Here is a 17,834-nt window from a genome sequence, read left to right on the forward strand (position 1 = left end):
GAAGATTTGACACAATGGATAATATAACAAGCTTTTAAAACACAACACATTGTTAAAGATGAAACCAGTGGTTTCCAACCTTTTTGGAACCACTAACCTACTTTATACACAGTTAGCTAGATTAGTCCGGTGGTACGTCAAAATTGCACTTAGGTACAGTAGTTGAGGAAATGTCATAAATGTTCATAGTTACTTTCCACCACTGTGTGTGATGATGTTTGATAGCTCTTCTATCCTGCACGGATCTAGTTTCCACGGCGGAGCGTAAACGCGCGAGATTATGATTTCCCGTTAGCCCCCGCGTTCACCGAGAGCCGTTGGTGCGATGGAGGAGGGTGAGGTAGCCATGTTGTAGCGGCGAAGAAGAAGAAGAAGCGCACAAACCGCCCGGAGGATTTTTTTTCTTTGTTTTTGGTGTAGAAACTGTAACTGTTAAACCACACGGCTCAGAGGGGCCGTCCATCCTGTTCCCTGTTTGGTCTGCCGAGCTGTGGGAGACACCATGAGCGGCGGGACGCCCTACCTCGGGAGCAAAATCAGCCTCATCTCGAAGGCCGAGATCCGCTACGAAGGGATCCTGTACACCATCGATACCGAGAACTCCACTGTCGCACTCGCTAAAGGTAACACGGCTAGTCTAATGCTAAGCTAGTCTAGGCTAATGCTATTCCTAAACGGCTAGTGGTAACGTATAGTTTGAAAACAACACGTCTGAAAAGGGTTTCTTTGTGTGAATAATCCGCTGCGTGCAGGTTTAGCTAATCCAAAAACGCAACATGAAAAATCAGTAACCTTTAGCGTCAGTTTGCTAGCGTGAGCTAACAGGCTAACGTCGCTACCATTATCAAGCAGAAAGCTAGGATGCTAATTGCAACGTTACTTTGGTCAGACGAAGAGTTTAATCGCATTCTTCGACACAATAAACCTAATTAATTATCTGTAGAAGCCAAATCACATGGCTACCCTTCTTACACTTTATTTTTTTCTTTTGTTTTTGTTTTGTTTTAGGCTATTTTATGTGAGATATTACACATGGCATGTATGTCTGAGTTAAGTTTCTATCTCCTGCTGCTGTTCTGCACACTTTTTAATCCCTAAAACACTTATTTTCTATTTCAATCAAAGCCTGACCTATATTGGTTTTTTGAAGCTGACAAGAAATAATGTTTTGAGTTTATAAAATCTAGGATGCTAATTGCAACGTTACTTTGGTCAGACGAGGAGTTTAATCGCCTTCACCGACGTAAGAAACCTAAATAATTATCTGCATAAACTAAATCACATGGCTGCCTTTCGTATATTTATCTTTTGTTTTGTTTCAGGCTGTTTGACGTGAGATATGACACATGGAGTGTATGTCTCAGTACGATCTTCTGCACGCTTTTAAATCCCTAAAAACTTTTTTTTTTTAAACATTTCAATTGAAGTCTGACCCATATTTGATTTTTGTGGCTGACAGTGATAAATTTTTGAGTTTATAAAATGCGTTCATCTAGGAAGCTAACAGCCACGTTACTTTAGTCGGACGAGGAGTTTCATTGCAGACACGAAACAATTAGGCGACGTGTTAATAATCTGAAAGTCATGTATGAATTGTAAGTATTAACCTGAGTTTCCAACATGAGTCAGCTTCATTCAAGCATTGCCTGTAACAGCCCCGTTGTAATGCTAACGCTAGCTGAGATCATGTTTATGTAACGCTGAATGACCGACAGGTGTTACAGGTGTCGCTGCTAACTGTGCAATCACTTCCATTCACTGACGAAGCGGCAGCCAGAACACCTGACGTCATAGAGTGCGCACTCATCTCACCTGTTCTACACGCATTATGACGCCAAGCTATTCACTGAAACATCTCATTAATGTTATCCATATTCTAGAAGCTATGTACACTAATGAACTGGTGCAAACACGTTTGACAGTGAAGTACAGCAGTGGTGGAAGAAGTATTCAGAGCCTTTACTTGGGCAAAAGTACCGATGTAGCGATGTAAAAATATTCTATTACAAGTAAAAGTCCTGCATTAAAGATCCTACTTAAGTAAAAGTATTATGAGCTTGATGTAGTTAAAGTATTGCAGTAAAAGTAGTGGTTTGGTCCCTCTGACTGATATATTATTATATATGACATCATTAGATTATTAATAGTGAAGCATCAGTGTTAGAGCAGCATGTTACTGTTGTAGCTGCTGGAGGTGGAGCTAGTTTACACTACTTTATATACAGTTAGCTAGTTTAGTCCAATGGTTCCCAACCACTGGACTGAACTAGCGTGGGCCCCCTCCAAAGGGTCAGCAGATAAATCTGAGGGGTCGTGAGAAATTTAATGGGAGAGGAAAGAAGAAAAAACAAAGTTCTGATACACAAATCTGTTTTCGGTTTGTTGACTTTTCCTCTAATCTTTGATTTTTGCTGAAATATTTGGATCATTTGAACATTTATTGAAATGAAAGCATGTGAGAAGTTTAGAGGGAAAAATCACTATTTGGTGGAGCTGTTAACAACTCATAGACATGTGAAATGTGACCCCGACTACACACTGCTTTTTGTAAGACATCAAAAGCCAAAAAGGTTTGAAACCACTGGTTTCATCTTTAACAATGTGTTGTATTTTAAAAGCTTGTTATATTATCCATTGTGTCAAATCTTCATCTGAAAAGTAACGAAAGCTGTCAAATAAATGCAGTGGAGTAGAAAACACCATATGGATTCAACTCAATATTTTCAATTAGGGCTGTGCAATATATCTAATATATCAATATTGTGATATGAGACTAGATATTGTCTTAGATTTTGGATATCGTAATATTGTGATATGGCATAAGTGTTGTCTTTTCCTGGTTTTAAAGGCTGCATTACAGTGAAGTGATGTCATTCTCTGAACTTACCAGACTGTTCTAGCTCTTCTATTATTTGCATTTAGTCATTATATCCACGTTACTGATGACTATTTATCAAAAAATCTCATTGTATAAACATTTTTTAAAAGCACCAATAGTCATCCCTACAATACTGTTGCAATATCGATATTGAGGTATTAAGTATTTGATATTTGATTTTGTCCACATCACCCAACCTCATTTACAGTAGAACTGAAACAATTAGTCGATAAATCGTTTAGTTTATCGACAGCAAATTAATCTGAAACTGTTAATTTAATAAATTATTGTTAAAGTAAGTTTGAAACAAAATAGCCAAACATTTTCCAGCGTCTCAATAGTGATGATTTGCTGCATTTATGTCTCAAGATGATAAACTTGAATGTTTTTTGGGTTTCACACTTCATTTCATAATTCTTCTAATCTACCATCCAAGGTAACGTCTACTGATCTCTTGTTTTGTCCAACCAGCAGCAAATATATTTAGTTTACTATCACTGAAGACTGAGAAAACCAGAAAACATTCACAGTGGAAGATGTAAAAAAATTAACCAATCATCTTTGCTGATAACTTTTATGTGGCTGGCCGTGTGGCTGTCAATCGTGAAGCTCTTCTAGACTTTCCAAATGTTATCGGACCAAATGGATCAAATTCCGATAGTTAAACGAGTCATTTTGTGGGGCTTGTGTGACGCTCAAAACAATCTATGTGTTTTCCAGCCACAACAGTAGGTCACAGCCAGTGGTGTACTGGACAGCAGGCATATTGGGACAAATCCTAGTGGGTTGTCTAAACATACCCGCTTTACCGGCCCTCTCTGTGTGCCTGTCATTCGGGGTGCACATGAGTGTGCTGCTCACAATCACAGCCAAGCGCCCCCCCCTTTACTCTCACTGCCAGAAGGGGGAGACAAAAGTCCCACACTCCAACTTTAAGTGATATAGTTACTGTACTAATTTCACGTTCCATCCCTGAGTTAGTTGACGTTTGACCTGTGATGCTAACTTCAATCTGTATCCTCCTCGTCAGTACGTTCCTTTGGTACGGAGGACCGCCCCACCGACAGGCCCATCCCGCCTCGAGATGACACCTTCGAGTACATCATCTTCAGAGGCAGCGACATCAAGGACCTGACTGTGTGTGAGCCACCCAAACCAACATGCTCTCTCCCTCAGGACCCCGCCATTGTCCAGGTGAGGTTTCACCTCGGCCTCTGTTTTTAGTATTTAAATGTGAAGCTGTTAACATTAACCACCTTTTGATCTCCTCCTCCAGTCGTCCATGAGCTCTAGCTCCTCGTCTTCTGCTGCCGCGGCCCCGACCCCGTTCCAGTCCGCTGGCTCCTATGGCCTCTTCAACCGTGCTCCAGTTCCTGCCTACAACCAGTTCAGCACCAGCCCCCTGGTGTCCCCCCAGTTTGGACCCGTTGGCGTCGGTAAGCACAGACATGTTCGATCATAACGGTGGAGAATATTTTTTTGGTGATACAACGCTGTTCTTTAGTCTGTCGTGTGTCTAACTATAAAAGACAAACTACGGGGAGAAGTTGCGCATGACATCCAAGGGTTCAGGGTCTCTCCGTGACTCTCGCACCACGAAGATCATGCCACAAAAACTGAGGAGGTTTTGATTCACGGCATCGATGTGACTTAATCACTCCTGGCTTTCACTTCCTCCCTCTACATGTGTCGTTGTTACTCGGGTTGTGCTGATTACTGAATGTTTTATTTTACAATTTGCGTCAGACACATAATACTGAGTATAACCTTCACTGAAGAGCAGGTGGATTTAATAGTTTAAGCAACAGCCGCTTCACATTTATCGCATATCGTATTAAAGTTTTCCAAGGTCTTTCTGGAGCTTTCTCACCACCAACCACTATTGATTAAATTATTTTTTAGCAGTGAGCAGCTCCTTTTATTGTGTTGGTGCATTGCATTGTGGGGAAATCAATCAACTGCACACTCTAAATGGACTGTATTTACTCTGCATTCTGTCTGCTGTTTAGTAAACTTAATTTAGTCACTTTTACACATAAAACACATTCTTAAAACCTGCTTATGTTCGGTGTTTGTGGCGTCTGTCCGGTGATGTCATGATATCAGCGCAGCCCTGGCTATCAAACACGTTGCATCACATGACAGTCGAGTACATCGGGAGGTACACAGTGACGCATAGCAGCACACAGCATTTAAAGGTACTCTTTATTCCTGCTGTTCCTCCCCATACAGGACGATCAGTGCCGTCCTTTGTGAGCGACACGAGCGCAGCCGCAGCCCAGTCTCAGAGAAGCGCTGTCGGCTCTGCTCGCCACTCTGACTTGAGCTCTCTGGGTACTCTTGTTACCGAAGGTAAAAACCTGAAGGAAGCAGGTTGAGAAGGCAGTGGCAGATCTGTGTGTCTACTCACCACACCGAGTGGTTCTAAATGACTAAATTACACTCACACACAGTTGAAAATTCTGCACTAATAAAAAGTTGCTCTTTTACAAAACTATTTGACTTACAAGCCAGATCAATCTAGATGTTGCTCTCTGACATTTGCAGTGTTTAGACATGTTTGACTTTGGTCTTTCTTTGCTCAAATGTTTAAATCTTTCTGTCTAATTGTGATTCTAAGTTGTTGACAACACAGACGTAAGAATGCCTCCAGTACCAAATCTTGCACGGTTGTCAATTTGACAGAAGAATTGTTTCCTCATGCCTAAACGTAACCGCACGCTCCCACATCATAACCTGCATGTCCTGTTGAATCAGTCTTGTGCTGGTCGGCTTGAAGCCTTCGTAAGATATGAAACTACTTTCAGAAAACACATCTTTGTTTGTGTTTGTTTCAGCCGCCGTCCAGACTAAAATAACATTTTCTTCCCCCCAAAAACTGATCATTTCCAAAACATTCTGGAGAGTTTATAAATGTTTACGAAGAAAACATATTTTACAAAATGATGACATGAGCTGCACAGTGAGAGTCTGTGTCCTGTTCTGTTCTTCTCTGACTTCACTGTGGTCAATCTAGAGCTGCAACAGTTAATTGATTTGTACTTTTATTCAAATGTTTTTATTGGATTTTCAAACATTTGCATATTATTTCAAGGCCTCAAGTTCCCGTATCACGCTCACCCCGTACCCTGGAGGGCTGACAGTCGTTTTTAAGAAGAAATATTAATTAAATGTGAATTATAATATAATATAAAGTAACGTTTTCGTGTTTCTTTAGTCTTCTATGACAGTAAACTGAGTATCTTTGGGTTGTGGACTGTTGGTCAGAACAAAACAAGACATTTGAGGACGTCATCTTGGGCTTTGGGAAACACTGATGAATATTTTTCACCATTTTCTGACATTTTATAAATCAAACGACTGATTGATCAATAATCAAAAAAATGGTTAGTGCAGCCTTACATGTGGGATGACGTTTTGTTGTTTGACAATAGTAAAGAAGGTGAAGAAGAAGAGATTTTCTTCAGGTGTTTCACTATAAGCAGACGTTTCCATGGTGTTTAGAAATTAAGAGAGAAGACGTGTTGAGGTTCAGCTGCTGCTTGTTTTAGTTTGTGTTGAGGAAGTGAACCCAGCTGGTTCCCTTTAAACAACATGACTGACTGTCTGGGTGCGGTTGGTGGTTCAATCAATGCTAAGAAATGATGAGGTTGATGTATTTGAGTCGTAGTGAGCGGCGTGATCCACTAACCCAGATCTCCGTCCTGCTTCCCCTCCAGGCCGCAGCAGCCCCAGCCTGGACCCCCTGCGGAAGAGCCCCTCCCTGGAGCAGGTGATCCAATCTGCCCCGTCGGCCCCCACCGCCGCCACCACGGCCCCGGCCCCCGGCTTGGGACGCAGGAGCCCCGCCCACGCTCGCACGGCCCCCTCCGCCGCCGGCCCGAGCAGCCAGAAGGCCCAGCAGCAGGATGGCGTGGACACAAGGAGGGGTGAGACTGTCAGGGGAGGCCGCGGCAGCAGCCAGGGCTGGCCTGCACCCCGAACCATCTCAGCCTCTCACATCAGTGCTGTAGATAGGGCTTCCACTGCAGGGCTTACCCACTCTATCTTTAGCCACTCAGGTGAGACCTCAGGCCAGAGAACAGCACACTGCTATGTTCTGTGCTGCTGTCTTTCAGTGAAGAGTCTTTTCCCTCTTTGTGTGATTTGTTAACGTTTTGTTCCAGAGGTCCCACATTTGAAAGCGTTGTGCCTTTGTCTGAAGGTAGGACACTAGTGCCACCAGGGCTGCTCTCTCTCATGACTGTTGCCTTTGTTATGGAAGACTAAAAGACTCTGCTATTCCAGGCACAGACGTCCAGAAAGTCCCCAAACCAGAGAGCGAGCAGGCGCGAGGTGAAGGCAGGGATACCAGTAAACGTTCCACAGGTTAAACCTCCCCCAACCCCCCTCTCTGCTCCGAAACCATTCTCAACAGCCTAGCTCCATGCTCATTAAGACTCTGCATGCCTTTCCTGTCGGACAGTGGAGCCCATACACTCATACCTCTACAACCTCTCGAATCCCCCTCCGATCATCCCTCTTTGACATGTTTTTCTTTGCTAGTGAACATGTGTGCAGATTGACATGCTGTTCATGTCAATGGACTCGAGGCGATGAGACTTGTCTCCTCGGTGATAATGCTCTCTGTGCTGTGGTGGTGCTATTTGATTAGTAACTGAATGATGATTTTTTTTACTGCATTTTTTCTCCATGTTGGATGTGAATTTTATTTCTGTGACACCGGTGTACAGCTAACATCTGAAGCCAAGCTGCTGTTTTTATGGCTCTTGGCTCTTGGCTAACTCATTTTGAAAGTGGATGTGTGCATTGATGTGTTGCCATGTGATTTGTTTACTGGTGTTTCTGTTCTGTACTACCCTTCAAACTTTTTTTTTTTTATATAATTAAAATAGCAACTAATGTTTTTACTCTTGTTGTTCAGCAGCTGCCGGCGCACCGGCTAACCGACGCGGGCGAGGCGGCGGACACCGCGGCCGAGGACGCTTCAACGTACGCCGAGACGGACCCATGAAGTTTGAGAAAGACTTTGACTTCGAGAGCGCCAACGCCCAGTTCAACAAGGAGGAGATCGACAGAGAGTTTCAGAGCAAGCTGAAGCTGAAAGGTAACAGAAAGCATTCAGCCGTGAACGAGCTTCTCAGCAACACCACACTGTGAAGATACTCTGTTACTAGTCAGGAATGAAATAATGTTTCATATTTCATTTTAAGTTTTTGCGTTTAAGCTTTTTTCAATTTTACATTTCAGGATTTTAAATTACATTTAAGTACTAGTAACAGTCCTTATGCACAATAAGTATCATCAGCAAAATGTACTATCTAAAGTAAAGTACTCATAATACATAAACTATTATATAATTATTATTATAGATGCATTCATGTGTAAACAGCATTTTACTGTTTTGGGGTGGAGTTGGTTTTATATATTTTCTATAATGTCTTTAAACATATATAACAGTGCTTCATCACATAGAAGCCCTTAATGTTTTATATGTAAACTCTAAACTAAACTAAAGTTGTTCAGTAAATGTTGTGCAGTTTTTCCTTTTTTAAAAAGAAAATTAGCCAAAAGTCTCAGTTTCAAGCTTCTCAAACATGAATATTTGCTGGTTTCCTTCCTTCTTGTACTGAATATCTTAAGGTTTTGACTGCTGGTCGGACAAAACAAGAAGTTTTAAAGACGTCACCTTTGACTCTGAGAAGCTGTGATGCTTATTTCACAGTTTTCTGACTTTGTATTAAAAGAATAATTGACAAATTAATTGTATTTTACCTACTCAAGTAAAATACAAGTAGCTCAAAACTTTAGTAAATATACTTAAGTTAGGTTAAGTGTAAAGTGCGACCGTCCGTTCTCGTTACTCAGACGAGAAGACCGAGAAGCCGGAGAAAGCGGTGAACGGAGAGGACAAAGGCGACTCCGGTGTCGAGACTCAGAACAGCGAGAACAACGCTGAGGAAGAGTGCGACCCGCTCGGCCCGAACTGCTACTACGACAAATCCAAGTCCTTCTTCGACAACATCTCCTGTGACGACACTAGGTACGAGTCGCGGTCAGACACTAGTTGGTAGAAGGACAGTGTGACACATGACGGTAGCATCACTATCACTGTGTACATACTTCCTTCACCTCCCAGGACTCACACTGTACGGATGAATGAAAGATGTTTATTTTATGATGACATGACTGTTTTTTGTTGTTGTTTTTTTCACCAGGAAAGCAAATGACAAGTCTGGAAGCTCAGGGTTCCCACGGTAAGTGTTAATCTTGTCATGTGAAAGCCAGTTTAAACTTCTCCATCATTGATAATATTGACTAATTGTCTAAATCCTGCAATCCTGAGTTGTTGCATTTATCAATCCAATAAAAGTTATTGTCCCCAAGCAGGATATTAGATTTGTAGCCAGGTGACATCAACCATACAGTGTGTTTACATGCATTCCTCAGTCTGTTTCCTGAAACCTGGTGTCTGTAATCGGGGTAGTGGATTAGAGAAACCTGGAGAACACTGATCACTGATTATTATGATTTCCCTGCAGAATGTGAGTATCGGGAAAGCTGCTGTTTCCCTCCATCACTTCATGTGTGCCGTGTTTTTTCCCTCCTACTGTAGGGAGCGGAGGCAGACCTGGGCGGAGGAGAGGCGGATGAATGCCGAGACATTCGGCATCCCTCTGCGTCAGAGCAGAGGCCGCGGAGGTTACCGCGGGCGCGGCGGTATGGGCTTCCGCGGAGGACGGGGTCGTTCGGCTAGCCGAGGTTCCTTCGGCCCGCCACAAGGAGGCGGCGGCTTCAGGGGAGGATACAGAGGAAACCAGGCCGGCCGCGAGTTCGCCGACTTATCAGCATACAGGGTAAAGTTCAGTTAAATGCCGATTCTTTCTTTACAGACCACCGTATTTCCTTTAATAGTAGTCGAGACCTTTATTTACCTCAACTGTAACTAAAGTTCTTAACTGTGAGGATTTACTGCTTTACTTTGTCGTATGTGACAGTAAAGTTAACTTTTATGGACTGTTGGTCGGATAAACAAGACGTTTAGAGACGTAACTTGTGGCATTAGGAAATTATGGTGGACAGTTTTCACTATTTTGTCACTTATTACATTTATTTTATAGAATAATCAAGAAAATAATTGATAAATAAATTGAGAATAAAAATAGTTGTTGCAGCTCTGTAGTTTTGGTATGACACAGAGGAAAGTCTGCACATGAGATTATAAAAAATAGAGAATATCACCAGTAGGGCTGTCACTAATGATTATTTTCATTATTGATTAATCTGCAGACTACTTTCTCTATTAATTGTTTAGTCTATAAATGTCAGAAAATTGTGAAAAATGCACAGAGAAAGAGCCCACAGCCCAAGGTGACATCTTTTTAAATGTCTTGTTCAGTCCAAACATCAAAGATAATCAGTTTATAATTATATATAAAACAGAGAAAAGTATAAAATCTCTACATATGAGAATCTGGTGTCAGAAAATGTTAAAAAAAAAAATATTATTTGATCATCAAATAGTTGCAACTCAGACTGAGCAAATAAATCTTAAATGTCTTTCCTCATGCACACATATTTAACCTGCTAAATCTGAACGTTTCAATTCTAAATGTTTTTGTTTGTTTGTTTGTTTTTTCCTTCCCTTTTTTTCCAGAAGGACAACAAAGTGGCAGCGTAGTCTCAACGGGAGGAAGGCTCTACAGAAAGGTGCAACGCTTAAAAAAAAAAAAAAAAAAAAGGAAATCGTTTTTTGGTTGCTACTCTTCTTGACTAAAAGAATGAAGATTGTGTACTAGTTGTATATTTGTCACCAGCACTGGGGTAGACTGCTTGAATGCAACTTAACTTTCCACCTTTCAACGGTGGAAACAACAACAACAACAACAACAACGCAGTTTGTCAGAGAAAAAAAAAAAAAAAAAAGTCGATCTTTACAAAATAATTTCTGAAATAATTATGTATAAAATGTCATATTTCAGAGGGATGTTAGTATTTTTTTTTGTTTTTCAATGAATTATCTTCCCGCCCCCTTTCCTAAACCTGTATTTGATAATATTTTGTTAGCTGTCGAGGGTCGTCCACATAAGTTCTTGACTGTGATGCTCACTGACATAGCTTTATTTGGGAGGGGTGGGTTGGGGGGTGTGGGGTGGGAGGGTGTGGGTGTGGTGGGTGGGGGTTAATATGTCCTGTAATGTAACTTCAGCACCAAAATAGCCCACAGGGTCTCAGTCACACCTTTCTAACATGTATTTTTCTACTATTACACACTTCATCCCGTCATGTAGTCAGCCCGCTCACACTCGCATCTCTCCCGCCTTCTTCAGTGGCAGTGCTCGTGATTTTTTTTTTTTTTTTTTTTTTCTCTAGATCATCTAACTTTAAAATATTTCAGTCGCTCTTCGGCAGCTTTTTTTTTTTTTTTTTTTTTTTTTTTTTTGTCGTCATTTTCATTTGATTTTAAAGTGTTTACATTACAGTGTAGGTTTAATATCATTTGAAGATGTTTCTTCACTTTGGTGTCACTTTCTAACAGTGTAATAGGGAGGTTGTAGCCGTCAGTGTCAGTGTGTACTCTTCCTCTGGTTTTTTGTGGTAGTTTTTTTTTTTTTTTTTTATCCCCAGTCCCCACAAGCTAACTCGGGCTGGGTCGCAGATGGATCATAAGTCAAATCTCAGTTTTTCTTTTGATCTTTTTTTTTTCCCTCCTCCTCCTGTGATTTCATTCACTGACCACTGGTACTTGTGTGACGAGTTTTGAGGTGCTTTCAAGAGTTAGACCTGCAGTGTAACCTACACAGACGAGGACTAAAAAAAATCCATCTTTGCTAGTTTACGGCAGCGTCCCCGGCAGACAGGCCACATGAAGGTGAACGCACTTTTTCTAAGAAGTTGTTTGATGATATTATTACTCATTCATTCATACAATATGTACATTTTGTTTCTTGGGCTGCTTCCTCAGACACACTAACTTATACTGCTCTAAATTTTTAGCGTCTTTGGACTTCAAATCTTGACCATCACAGGAATACACACACACACACGCACACAAAGCCATAAGCTCACTAGGTCTAATTTTATCCACCTGTTATAGAAAAAAAACTCCACATTCACCTCTTTAAAAAAAACCTGATGCCACTAACTTTGTCCCGCGGCACTGCATGGTGGTCGACAGCTCGCTAAAGCTACAGAAGTGATGTCAAACTTAAATATAGAAAAAAAAAAAAAACAAAAGCCTAGAAAAACGAGCTAGCTGTCTGGGTGTAGCAACTTAGTTTCCTAGCAATATTCATTTTTATTTTTGAGGTTACGAAGGATCGGGTCTGATGAATTATGACTGAATAATATGAAGCCATCTTGACTTGGTATGATTTAAGTACTTAAAAACTCTCTTTTCAGTGGCATTTTTCATCTGATTTGGCAAGAAATGTATAGAGTTGTACTTTTTGCAATGTTGGAAAAGAAAAAAAAAAATAATGCTGTTTCCTGATAATCTGTCCTGAGATTGTTTCCTGCTAATGAAGACTGTAATGTCACAATAACCGGCTCCCCCCCCTGATAACAAACTGGAGTTTAAAGTGGAGATGATATCAGGAGTATTGATCTGCACAGACCTGGGTCAAACACTGTCAACAGTTCATTGTGGTTTCGGGAACATTTTCCATCAGAGAAAAGTAAGAATTGAGCTCTCTTAGCAGTTTAAAATCTACAAGAAGTTGCATGAAGATGTGTTTGACCCAGGTCTGTTTTCTGTTTTTAAACACAGTCTGCATCATGGCTCTGACTCCAGAATGACAGATCCCTAAATTTTGTGGAAAAAAAAAACATGCAAAGCTACCTTTAAAGTACTTAATTGTGCTCAGGAAATGTAGAGAAAATAGTTTTTTTCTCGATTTGCCTTAATGCGAGAGAATAACCGTTAACATCCTGTTTTCTCGCTGTTGTTGTCGTCGCTATTCCTTTGCATTAAGGCACTAAAATCATTTGTTTTTACCCCATGAGAGAATTGTCGGGAGCCCTCAGAAAAATTTTGAGTTGGACACAACAAGAAAAAAAACCTGCATCCAGCTGCAGAGCTGCAACACCAAACAGATGTGGTTTCATACTGAAGGCTTGTTTCTATGGAGCCTGAATGATGTCACAAGAATAAATATGTACTCACAGTGATTAATCAATTAATAAGTGGATTTATTTAAAAAAAAAAAAGTATGTTACTCAATTAAATTGTATTTAAATGATACATTAGCAAACTATAAGGTAAAATAAAAACAAAAGGCACATTAATTTTGCAACCAAAAAAAAATCTGTTTGCTGTTTTTGGCTATTGGAGGTAAAATAGAAAGTGAATTTGAAGATGGAATCACAGAATTATTCTTTTTATATATATATATAGGCTTCTGTATTTCATCTCATAGCTCATTTGTTTAAATTAAAGTGATCATGAAAATGTTAAACCAGGAAAATTAATTGTGAGAAAATTAAAAATGAAAGGCACACAGAAAAATAAAGTAAAACTTAAAAGCCTTTGTAAAAATTACAAAAAAAAAATCACAGTTATTCATCAAATTTAAAACCTATTTTTTATTTTGGGTTTTGAAATGTGTAGTTTAATGACTTTCTGATATCTTTTTTTTTAAATGATCAATGTATGTATTTATTATGTATTAATTGACTATAATTAAACACTAATTATTCTAGTGGAACACTGTTTTCATTCATCTTCAGCCCATAAAATCCAAACCATCCTCGGCAGACGTGTGTTGTGTGAGACTGTCGGTGCTGCGGCTCTGCAGCCGGATGCTTCTCGGTCTCACGGAGAATTTCTCAGATTCATAGATGTTAAAACAAGCTGAAAGATTTTCAATTTTCTTGATGTGTCCGAACTAATTTGGTACTTTATCCAAGTGTCCAACCCAGGACAGAATTTTTTTTTTTTTTTCTTCTTTGTCTTCTTTGTTGGAAACATTTCAGATGATTATTCGGGGAGGGGTTGACTTGATTGCAGCAGTGGTTCTCAACTGTTTCAGCGTTGTGGCAAATCAGAGCAGCAAAGAAAAGTCTTTAACCAGGCTTCACTTTGATCAAATCAAACTATAGAGAAGCTAGTGGCAGGGCTGGATCATCAACCAGGCACAACTGCCCCGGCCCCCCATGTGGCAATTAGTTTATGGTAACTTAATTAATAACAACTTAGTTTATTTAATCCGTATGCGCCATTTAAACTGTAATCATAGGGGCCATGTTTGGTTTAAACCAACACGATATAACACGTTAATCAGGTTGATTTTGTTACCTTTGGACAGAGCCGGGAGCCAGCAGGCTAGCCGTTTTCCCCCTGTTTCCAGTCTTTATGCTAAGCTAAGCTAACCAGCTGCTTGTTGTAGCTTCATGTTAAGCATACAAATAAGAGATGAATCAATCTGAACATCTGTGTTTCCCTCCACATGTTGAATTTTTCCTAGTTTTAAAGCCTTTACTAGTTTGTGCTGACATGGTGCATTTTACTGAATAAATTTGAGCTTGAGCAAGTTACTAGAAACTAATTACTAACTAATAGATATATATATATATATATATATAGTATACAGACTGGGAGAAATGGGGGGTGTGGGAGGTTAAATAGAGCCCCTGGTGTGTTAATCCAGCTCTGCCTGTATTCATAGATTTTTCCACATTTTCTCAAAAGGCTAAAGGCGTGTTTTTTTTGTTTCTCTGAGGTGAACAAGTTGAGAACCAGAGTTGTAAGTGTCTTTTAGATTATCTGATTTAGAAAAGACACTTCAGGTTTGGGGGTTTGGTTTTGTGCCTGGATTTTTAAAGGAAGCCGTGTAGTTCTCCACGTCAAGTTTTGACCGGTGTTGTATTCAAACGCACACAACACTACATGATGCTCGTTATTAGTCGGTCACCACTAAATTGGGTGTGAAAAAGAAGAAAAACTAAATAACTGTTCGTAAAAAAAAAAGAAATTGCCATGGTTGTTGATGCAATAACTGAAAGGAGTGGTGGCGGTTTGAGCATCAGGAGGTGGAAAGCAGACGGGGCCATGGCTCGTGTTTGCTTTTCGCTTCTGGCTTCCTTTAACACTCTTTGGAGTCACAGCCACATGTTAAGTCCTTGAAACCCAGCATGGTGTCCTCCTCTGTGGGCCTCAGTGGACTGGGGTTTTTATTAAGAGCAAATAATAAACAGTTGTTCATTACTTTTGTCTCGTCTCATTTTGTTTTTCTGCTTCGGCCTCCAGCTCGGCTTGTCAGATTTAGAATGTGAACGACAAAATAAATCTAGATGCATGAAACATTTTATCTTAATTACAGACAGTATGTTGGAGTCTCTACAGTCCAAAAGATTTTATCTGTTCACATTTAAATTATTATATAACCTGCATGACTGGTGCTAAGTGCCAGAGAGCAGGACAGCACAAGATTTAAAAGTGTTAGAAAAACCAGGACAGCACTTTGTAAATAGTTAACCTGGACAGAAGCATTTGAGTGCAAGGTACTGATTTCATATGTAATCTAAAATAACTCAATGTTTGTTGCTCACTTTTTTATTGCAATAGCCTACTGTATAGTGTTAGTACCAGTGGTGGAAGAAGTACTCAGTAATGTAAGTAAAAGTACCAATACAGCAATGTAAAAATACTCCATTACAAGTAAAAGTCCTGCATGAAAGATCCTACTACAGTAAAAGTACATAAGTATTATGAGCTTGATGTAGTTAAAGTATTGCAGAAAAAGTACATAAGTATTATGAGCTTGATGTAGTTAAAGTATTGCAGTAAAAGTACATAAGTATTATGAGCTAGATGTAGTTAAAGTATTGCAGTAAAAGTACATAAGTATTATGAGCTTGATGTAGTTAAAGTATTGCAGTAAAAGTACATAAATATAATGAACTTGATGTAGTTAAAGTATTGCAGTAAAAGTACATAAGTATTATGAGCTTGATGTAGTTAAAGTATTGCAGTAAAAGTACATAAGTATTATGAGCTTGATGTAGTTAAAGTATTGCAGAAAAAGTACATAAGTATTATGAGCTTGATGTAGTTAAAGTATTGCAGTAAAAGTACATAAGTATTATGAGCTAGATGTAGTTAAAGTATTGCAGTAAAAGTACATAAGTATTATGAGCTTGATGTAGTTAAAGTATTGCAGTAAAAGTACATAAATATAATGAACTTGATGTAGTTAAAGTATTGCAGTAAAAGTACATAAGTATTATGAGCTTGATGTAGTTAAAGTATTGCAGTAAAAGTACATAAGTATTATGAGCTTGATGTAGTTAAAGTATTACAGTAAAAGTACATAAGTATTATGAGCTTGATGTAGTTAAAGTATTGCAGTAAAAGTAGTGGTTTGGTCCCTCTGACTGATATATTATTATATATGACATCATTAGATTATTAATAGTGAAGCATCAGTGTTAGAGCAGCATGTTACTGTTGTAGCTGCTGGAGGTGGAGCTAGTTTACACTACTTTATATACAGTTAGCTAGTTAAGTCCAGTGGTTCCTAACCTAGGGGTCGGGCCCCTCCAAAGGGTCAGCAGATAAATCTGAGGGGTCGTGAGATGATTAATGGGAGAGGAAAGAAGTGTTTTTAGAAACACTGATGCTCACTTAAAGCTGTCATATGTGCACCAAAAATTCTATGTTGTGCAGAAAAAGACAAAAACAAACTATCTGATGTGGACCAGAAAGTATTTGTTTTGCACCTGAGACGGTCCAGTTTTAGCTCATGTCCCTTCAGGGGCTCAGTATATATCTGTTGCTTTATAAATTCAATTTCTGTGTGCAAATATTCCACTTAACGTAATTATCTTGCTGCATACTACATACTGCCTCATCATATGGAGGTTGATTACTTTCACTTTACATAATGAAGACATGGTTCGTATTACAGGCACTTAACTCCTTCCATACACACATACATCCCATTATATTGAACATGGTCACTTTCACTTTACATATTTAAAGGGAAACTTCAGTATTTTTCAACCTTGACCCTATTTTCCCATCTTTTTGTGACTAAGCGACTAATGGAGACAACAATTTTTCAAATTGGTCCAGTATTGAGTGAGAGCGCTGCAGGTGGCAGCGGGATAACGGGCTGCAATAGCGCCCTGTTTAAATACATCCACTAAAAGTGCTTGTTTTTGATTGTTTGATTGTTATTATAAGTGTCTGATAACATTATTTAAAGGACCAAACAGAGAAATAAAACGTTTTTCTTTACCTTTCTCTTGACCCAGTCTGTTTGTTATTGTGTCTGAGTCTTGCTCAAAGAGAAGTATTGTTCTGACATTGCGTGGGAGTTGAGTTGTTGCAGAAATCAGCTAAATATTCAGCCATGACTTTGAAAATCTTTTAGATAACACCAAGCTACACTTTCTGTGCTCCAACACAACAAACCCCTCCTGGCCCTCCTCTCTCCGACTCTGTCATGGCTGAATATTAGTGTTTCTCCGGCTGGCCCCGCCCACAAATTTCAGCACGGCCCCATAGACTTTACATTGTGATGACGTCACAGATTTTTAAATCGCTTTTCTCGACTTGAGGAAAGTTTTACAAATATAAAACCTCCATAGATCAAAAATTCATAATAGAGAGAGTCATAATTGACTTTGTTTGCAGTTCGACGTGTCCTGTCAACAGTTTTACAGACGCCTCAACAGCAAAAAATCCCCCTGTGGCCCCATAGACCATCACTGTAAAAATGGTGGTGTATGTGGGATTTTTGCTGCAATACCACGAGTGGCCACTGGGAAAAATTGGCTGCAAGGCTGAGCGGCTGCCCTATCCAGCTCTTATTATACATCCATGATCTACATAGGGAGCAGGTCCTCTTCCACGGGGCCCGCCAGGTTGCACCCATTGACTGTATATAAATATGGACAACGCGTCTCCACTTCCTGCCGCTATCCAAAAGTGAAGCTGTCAATCATGACGTCA

General features: G+C 39.8%; 1 protein-coding gene across 6 annotated transcripts; it reads left to right on the forward strand.

Annotated features, from left to right (window-relative positions):
• Nucleotides 1-258: 258 nt before the first annotated feature.
• Nucleotides 259-10,815, forward strand: lsm14aa (LSM14A mRNA processing body assembly factor a). 6 transcript variants are annotated; one of them, XM_044355919.1, is made up of 11 exons: nt 259-623; nt 3,909-4,072; nt 4,155-4,314; nt 5,111-5,230; nt 6,598-6,807; nt 7,166-7,231; nt 7,803-7,985; nt 8,747-8,921; nt 9,097-9,135; nt 9,495-9,735; nt 10,536-10,815. In XM_044355919.1, exons 1-11 carry the CDS (start codon nt 503-505, stop codon nt 10,557-10,559), a joined length of 1,503 nt encoding a protein of 500 aa, XP_044211854.1. In that variant the 5' UTR covers nt 259-502; the 3' UTR covers nt 10,560-10,815. The 6 variants fall into 6 exon arrangements, with proteins under 6 accessions (XP_044211854.1, XP_044211850.1, XP_044211851.1 ...); XM_044355915.1 differs by lacking the exons at nt 5,111-5,230; nt 7,166-7,231 and having other exon boundaries at nt 275-623; nt 6,598-6,939; nt 10,539-10,815; XM_044355916.1 differs by lacking the exons at nt 5,111-5,230; nt 7,166-7,231 and having other exon boundaries at nt 275-623; nt 6,598-6,939; nt 7,806-7,985.
• The last annotated feature ends 7,019 nt before the right edge of the window (nt 10,816-17,834 follow it).

This window comes from Thunnus albacares, chromosome 7, assembly GCF_914725855.1.
Source record: "Thunnus albacares chromosome 7, fThuAlb1.1, whole genome shotgun sequence".
In the NCBI taxonomy this organism is placed as follows: Eukaryota; Metazoa; Chordata; class Actinopteri; order Scombriformes; family Scombridae; genus Thunnus; species Thunnus albacares.

Coding starts and splice junctions, on each gene's coding strand:
- lsm14aa (XM_044355919.1), top strand. CDS start 503: ATGAGCGGCGGGACGCCCTACCTCGGGAGCAAAATCAGCCTCATCTCG. Junction 624..3,908: donor CACTGTCGCACTCGCTAAAG/GTAACACGGCTA, acceptor CCTCCTCGTCAG/TACGTTCCTTTGGTACGGAG. Junction 9,736..10,535: donor CCGACTTATCAGCATACAGG/GTAAAGTTCAGT, acceptor CTTTTTTTCCAG/AAGGACAACAAAGTGGCAGC.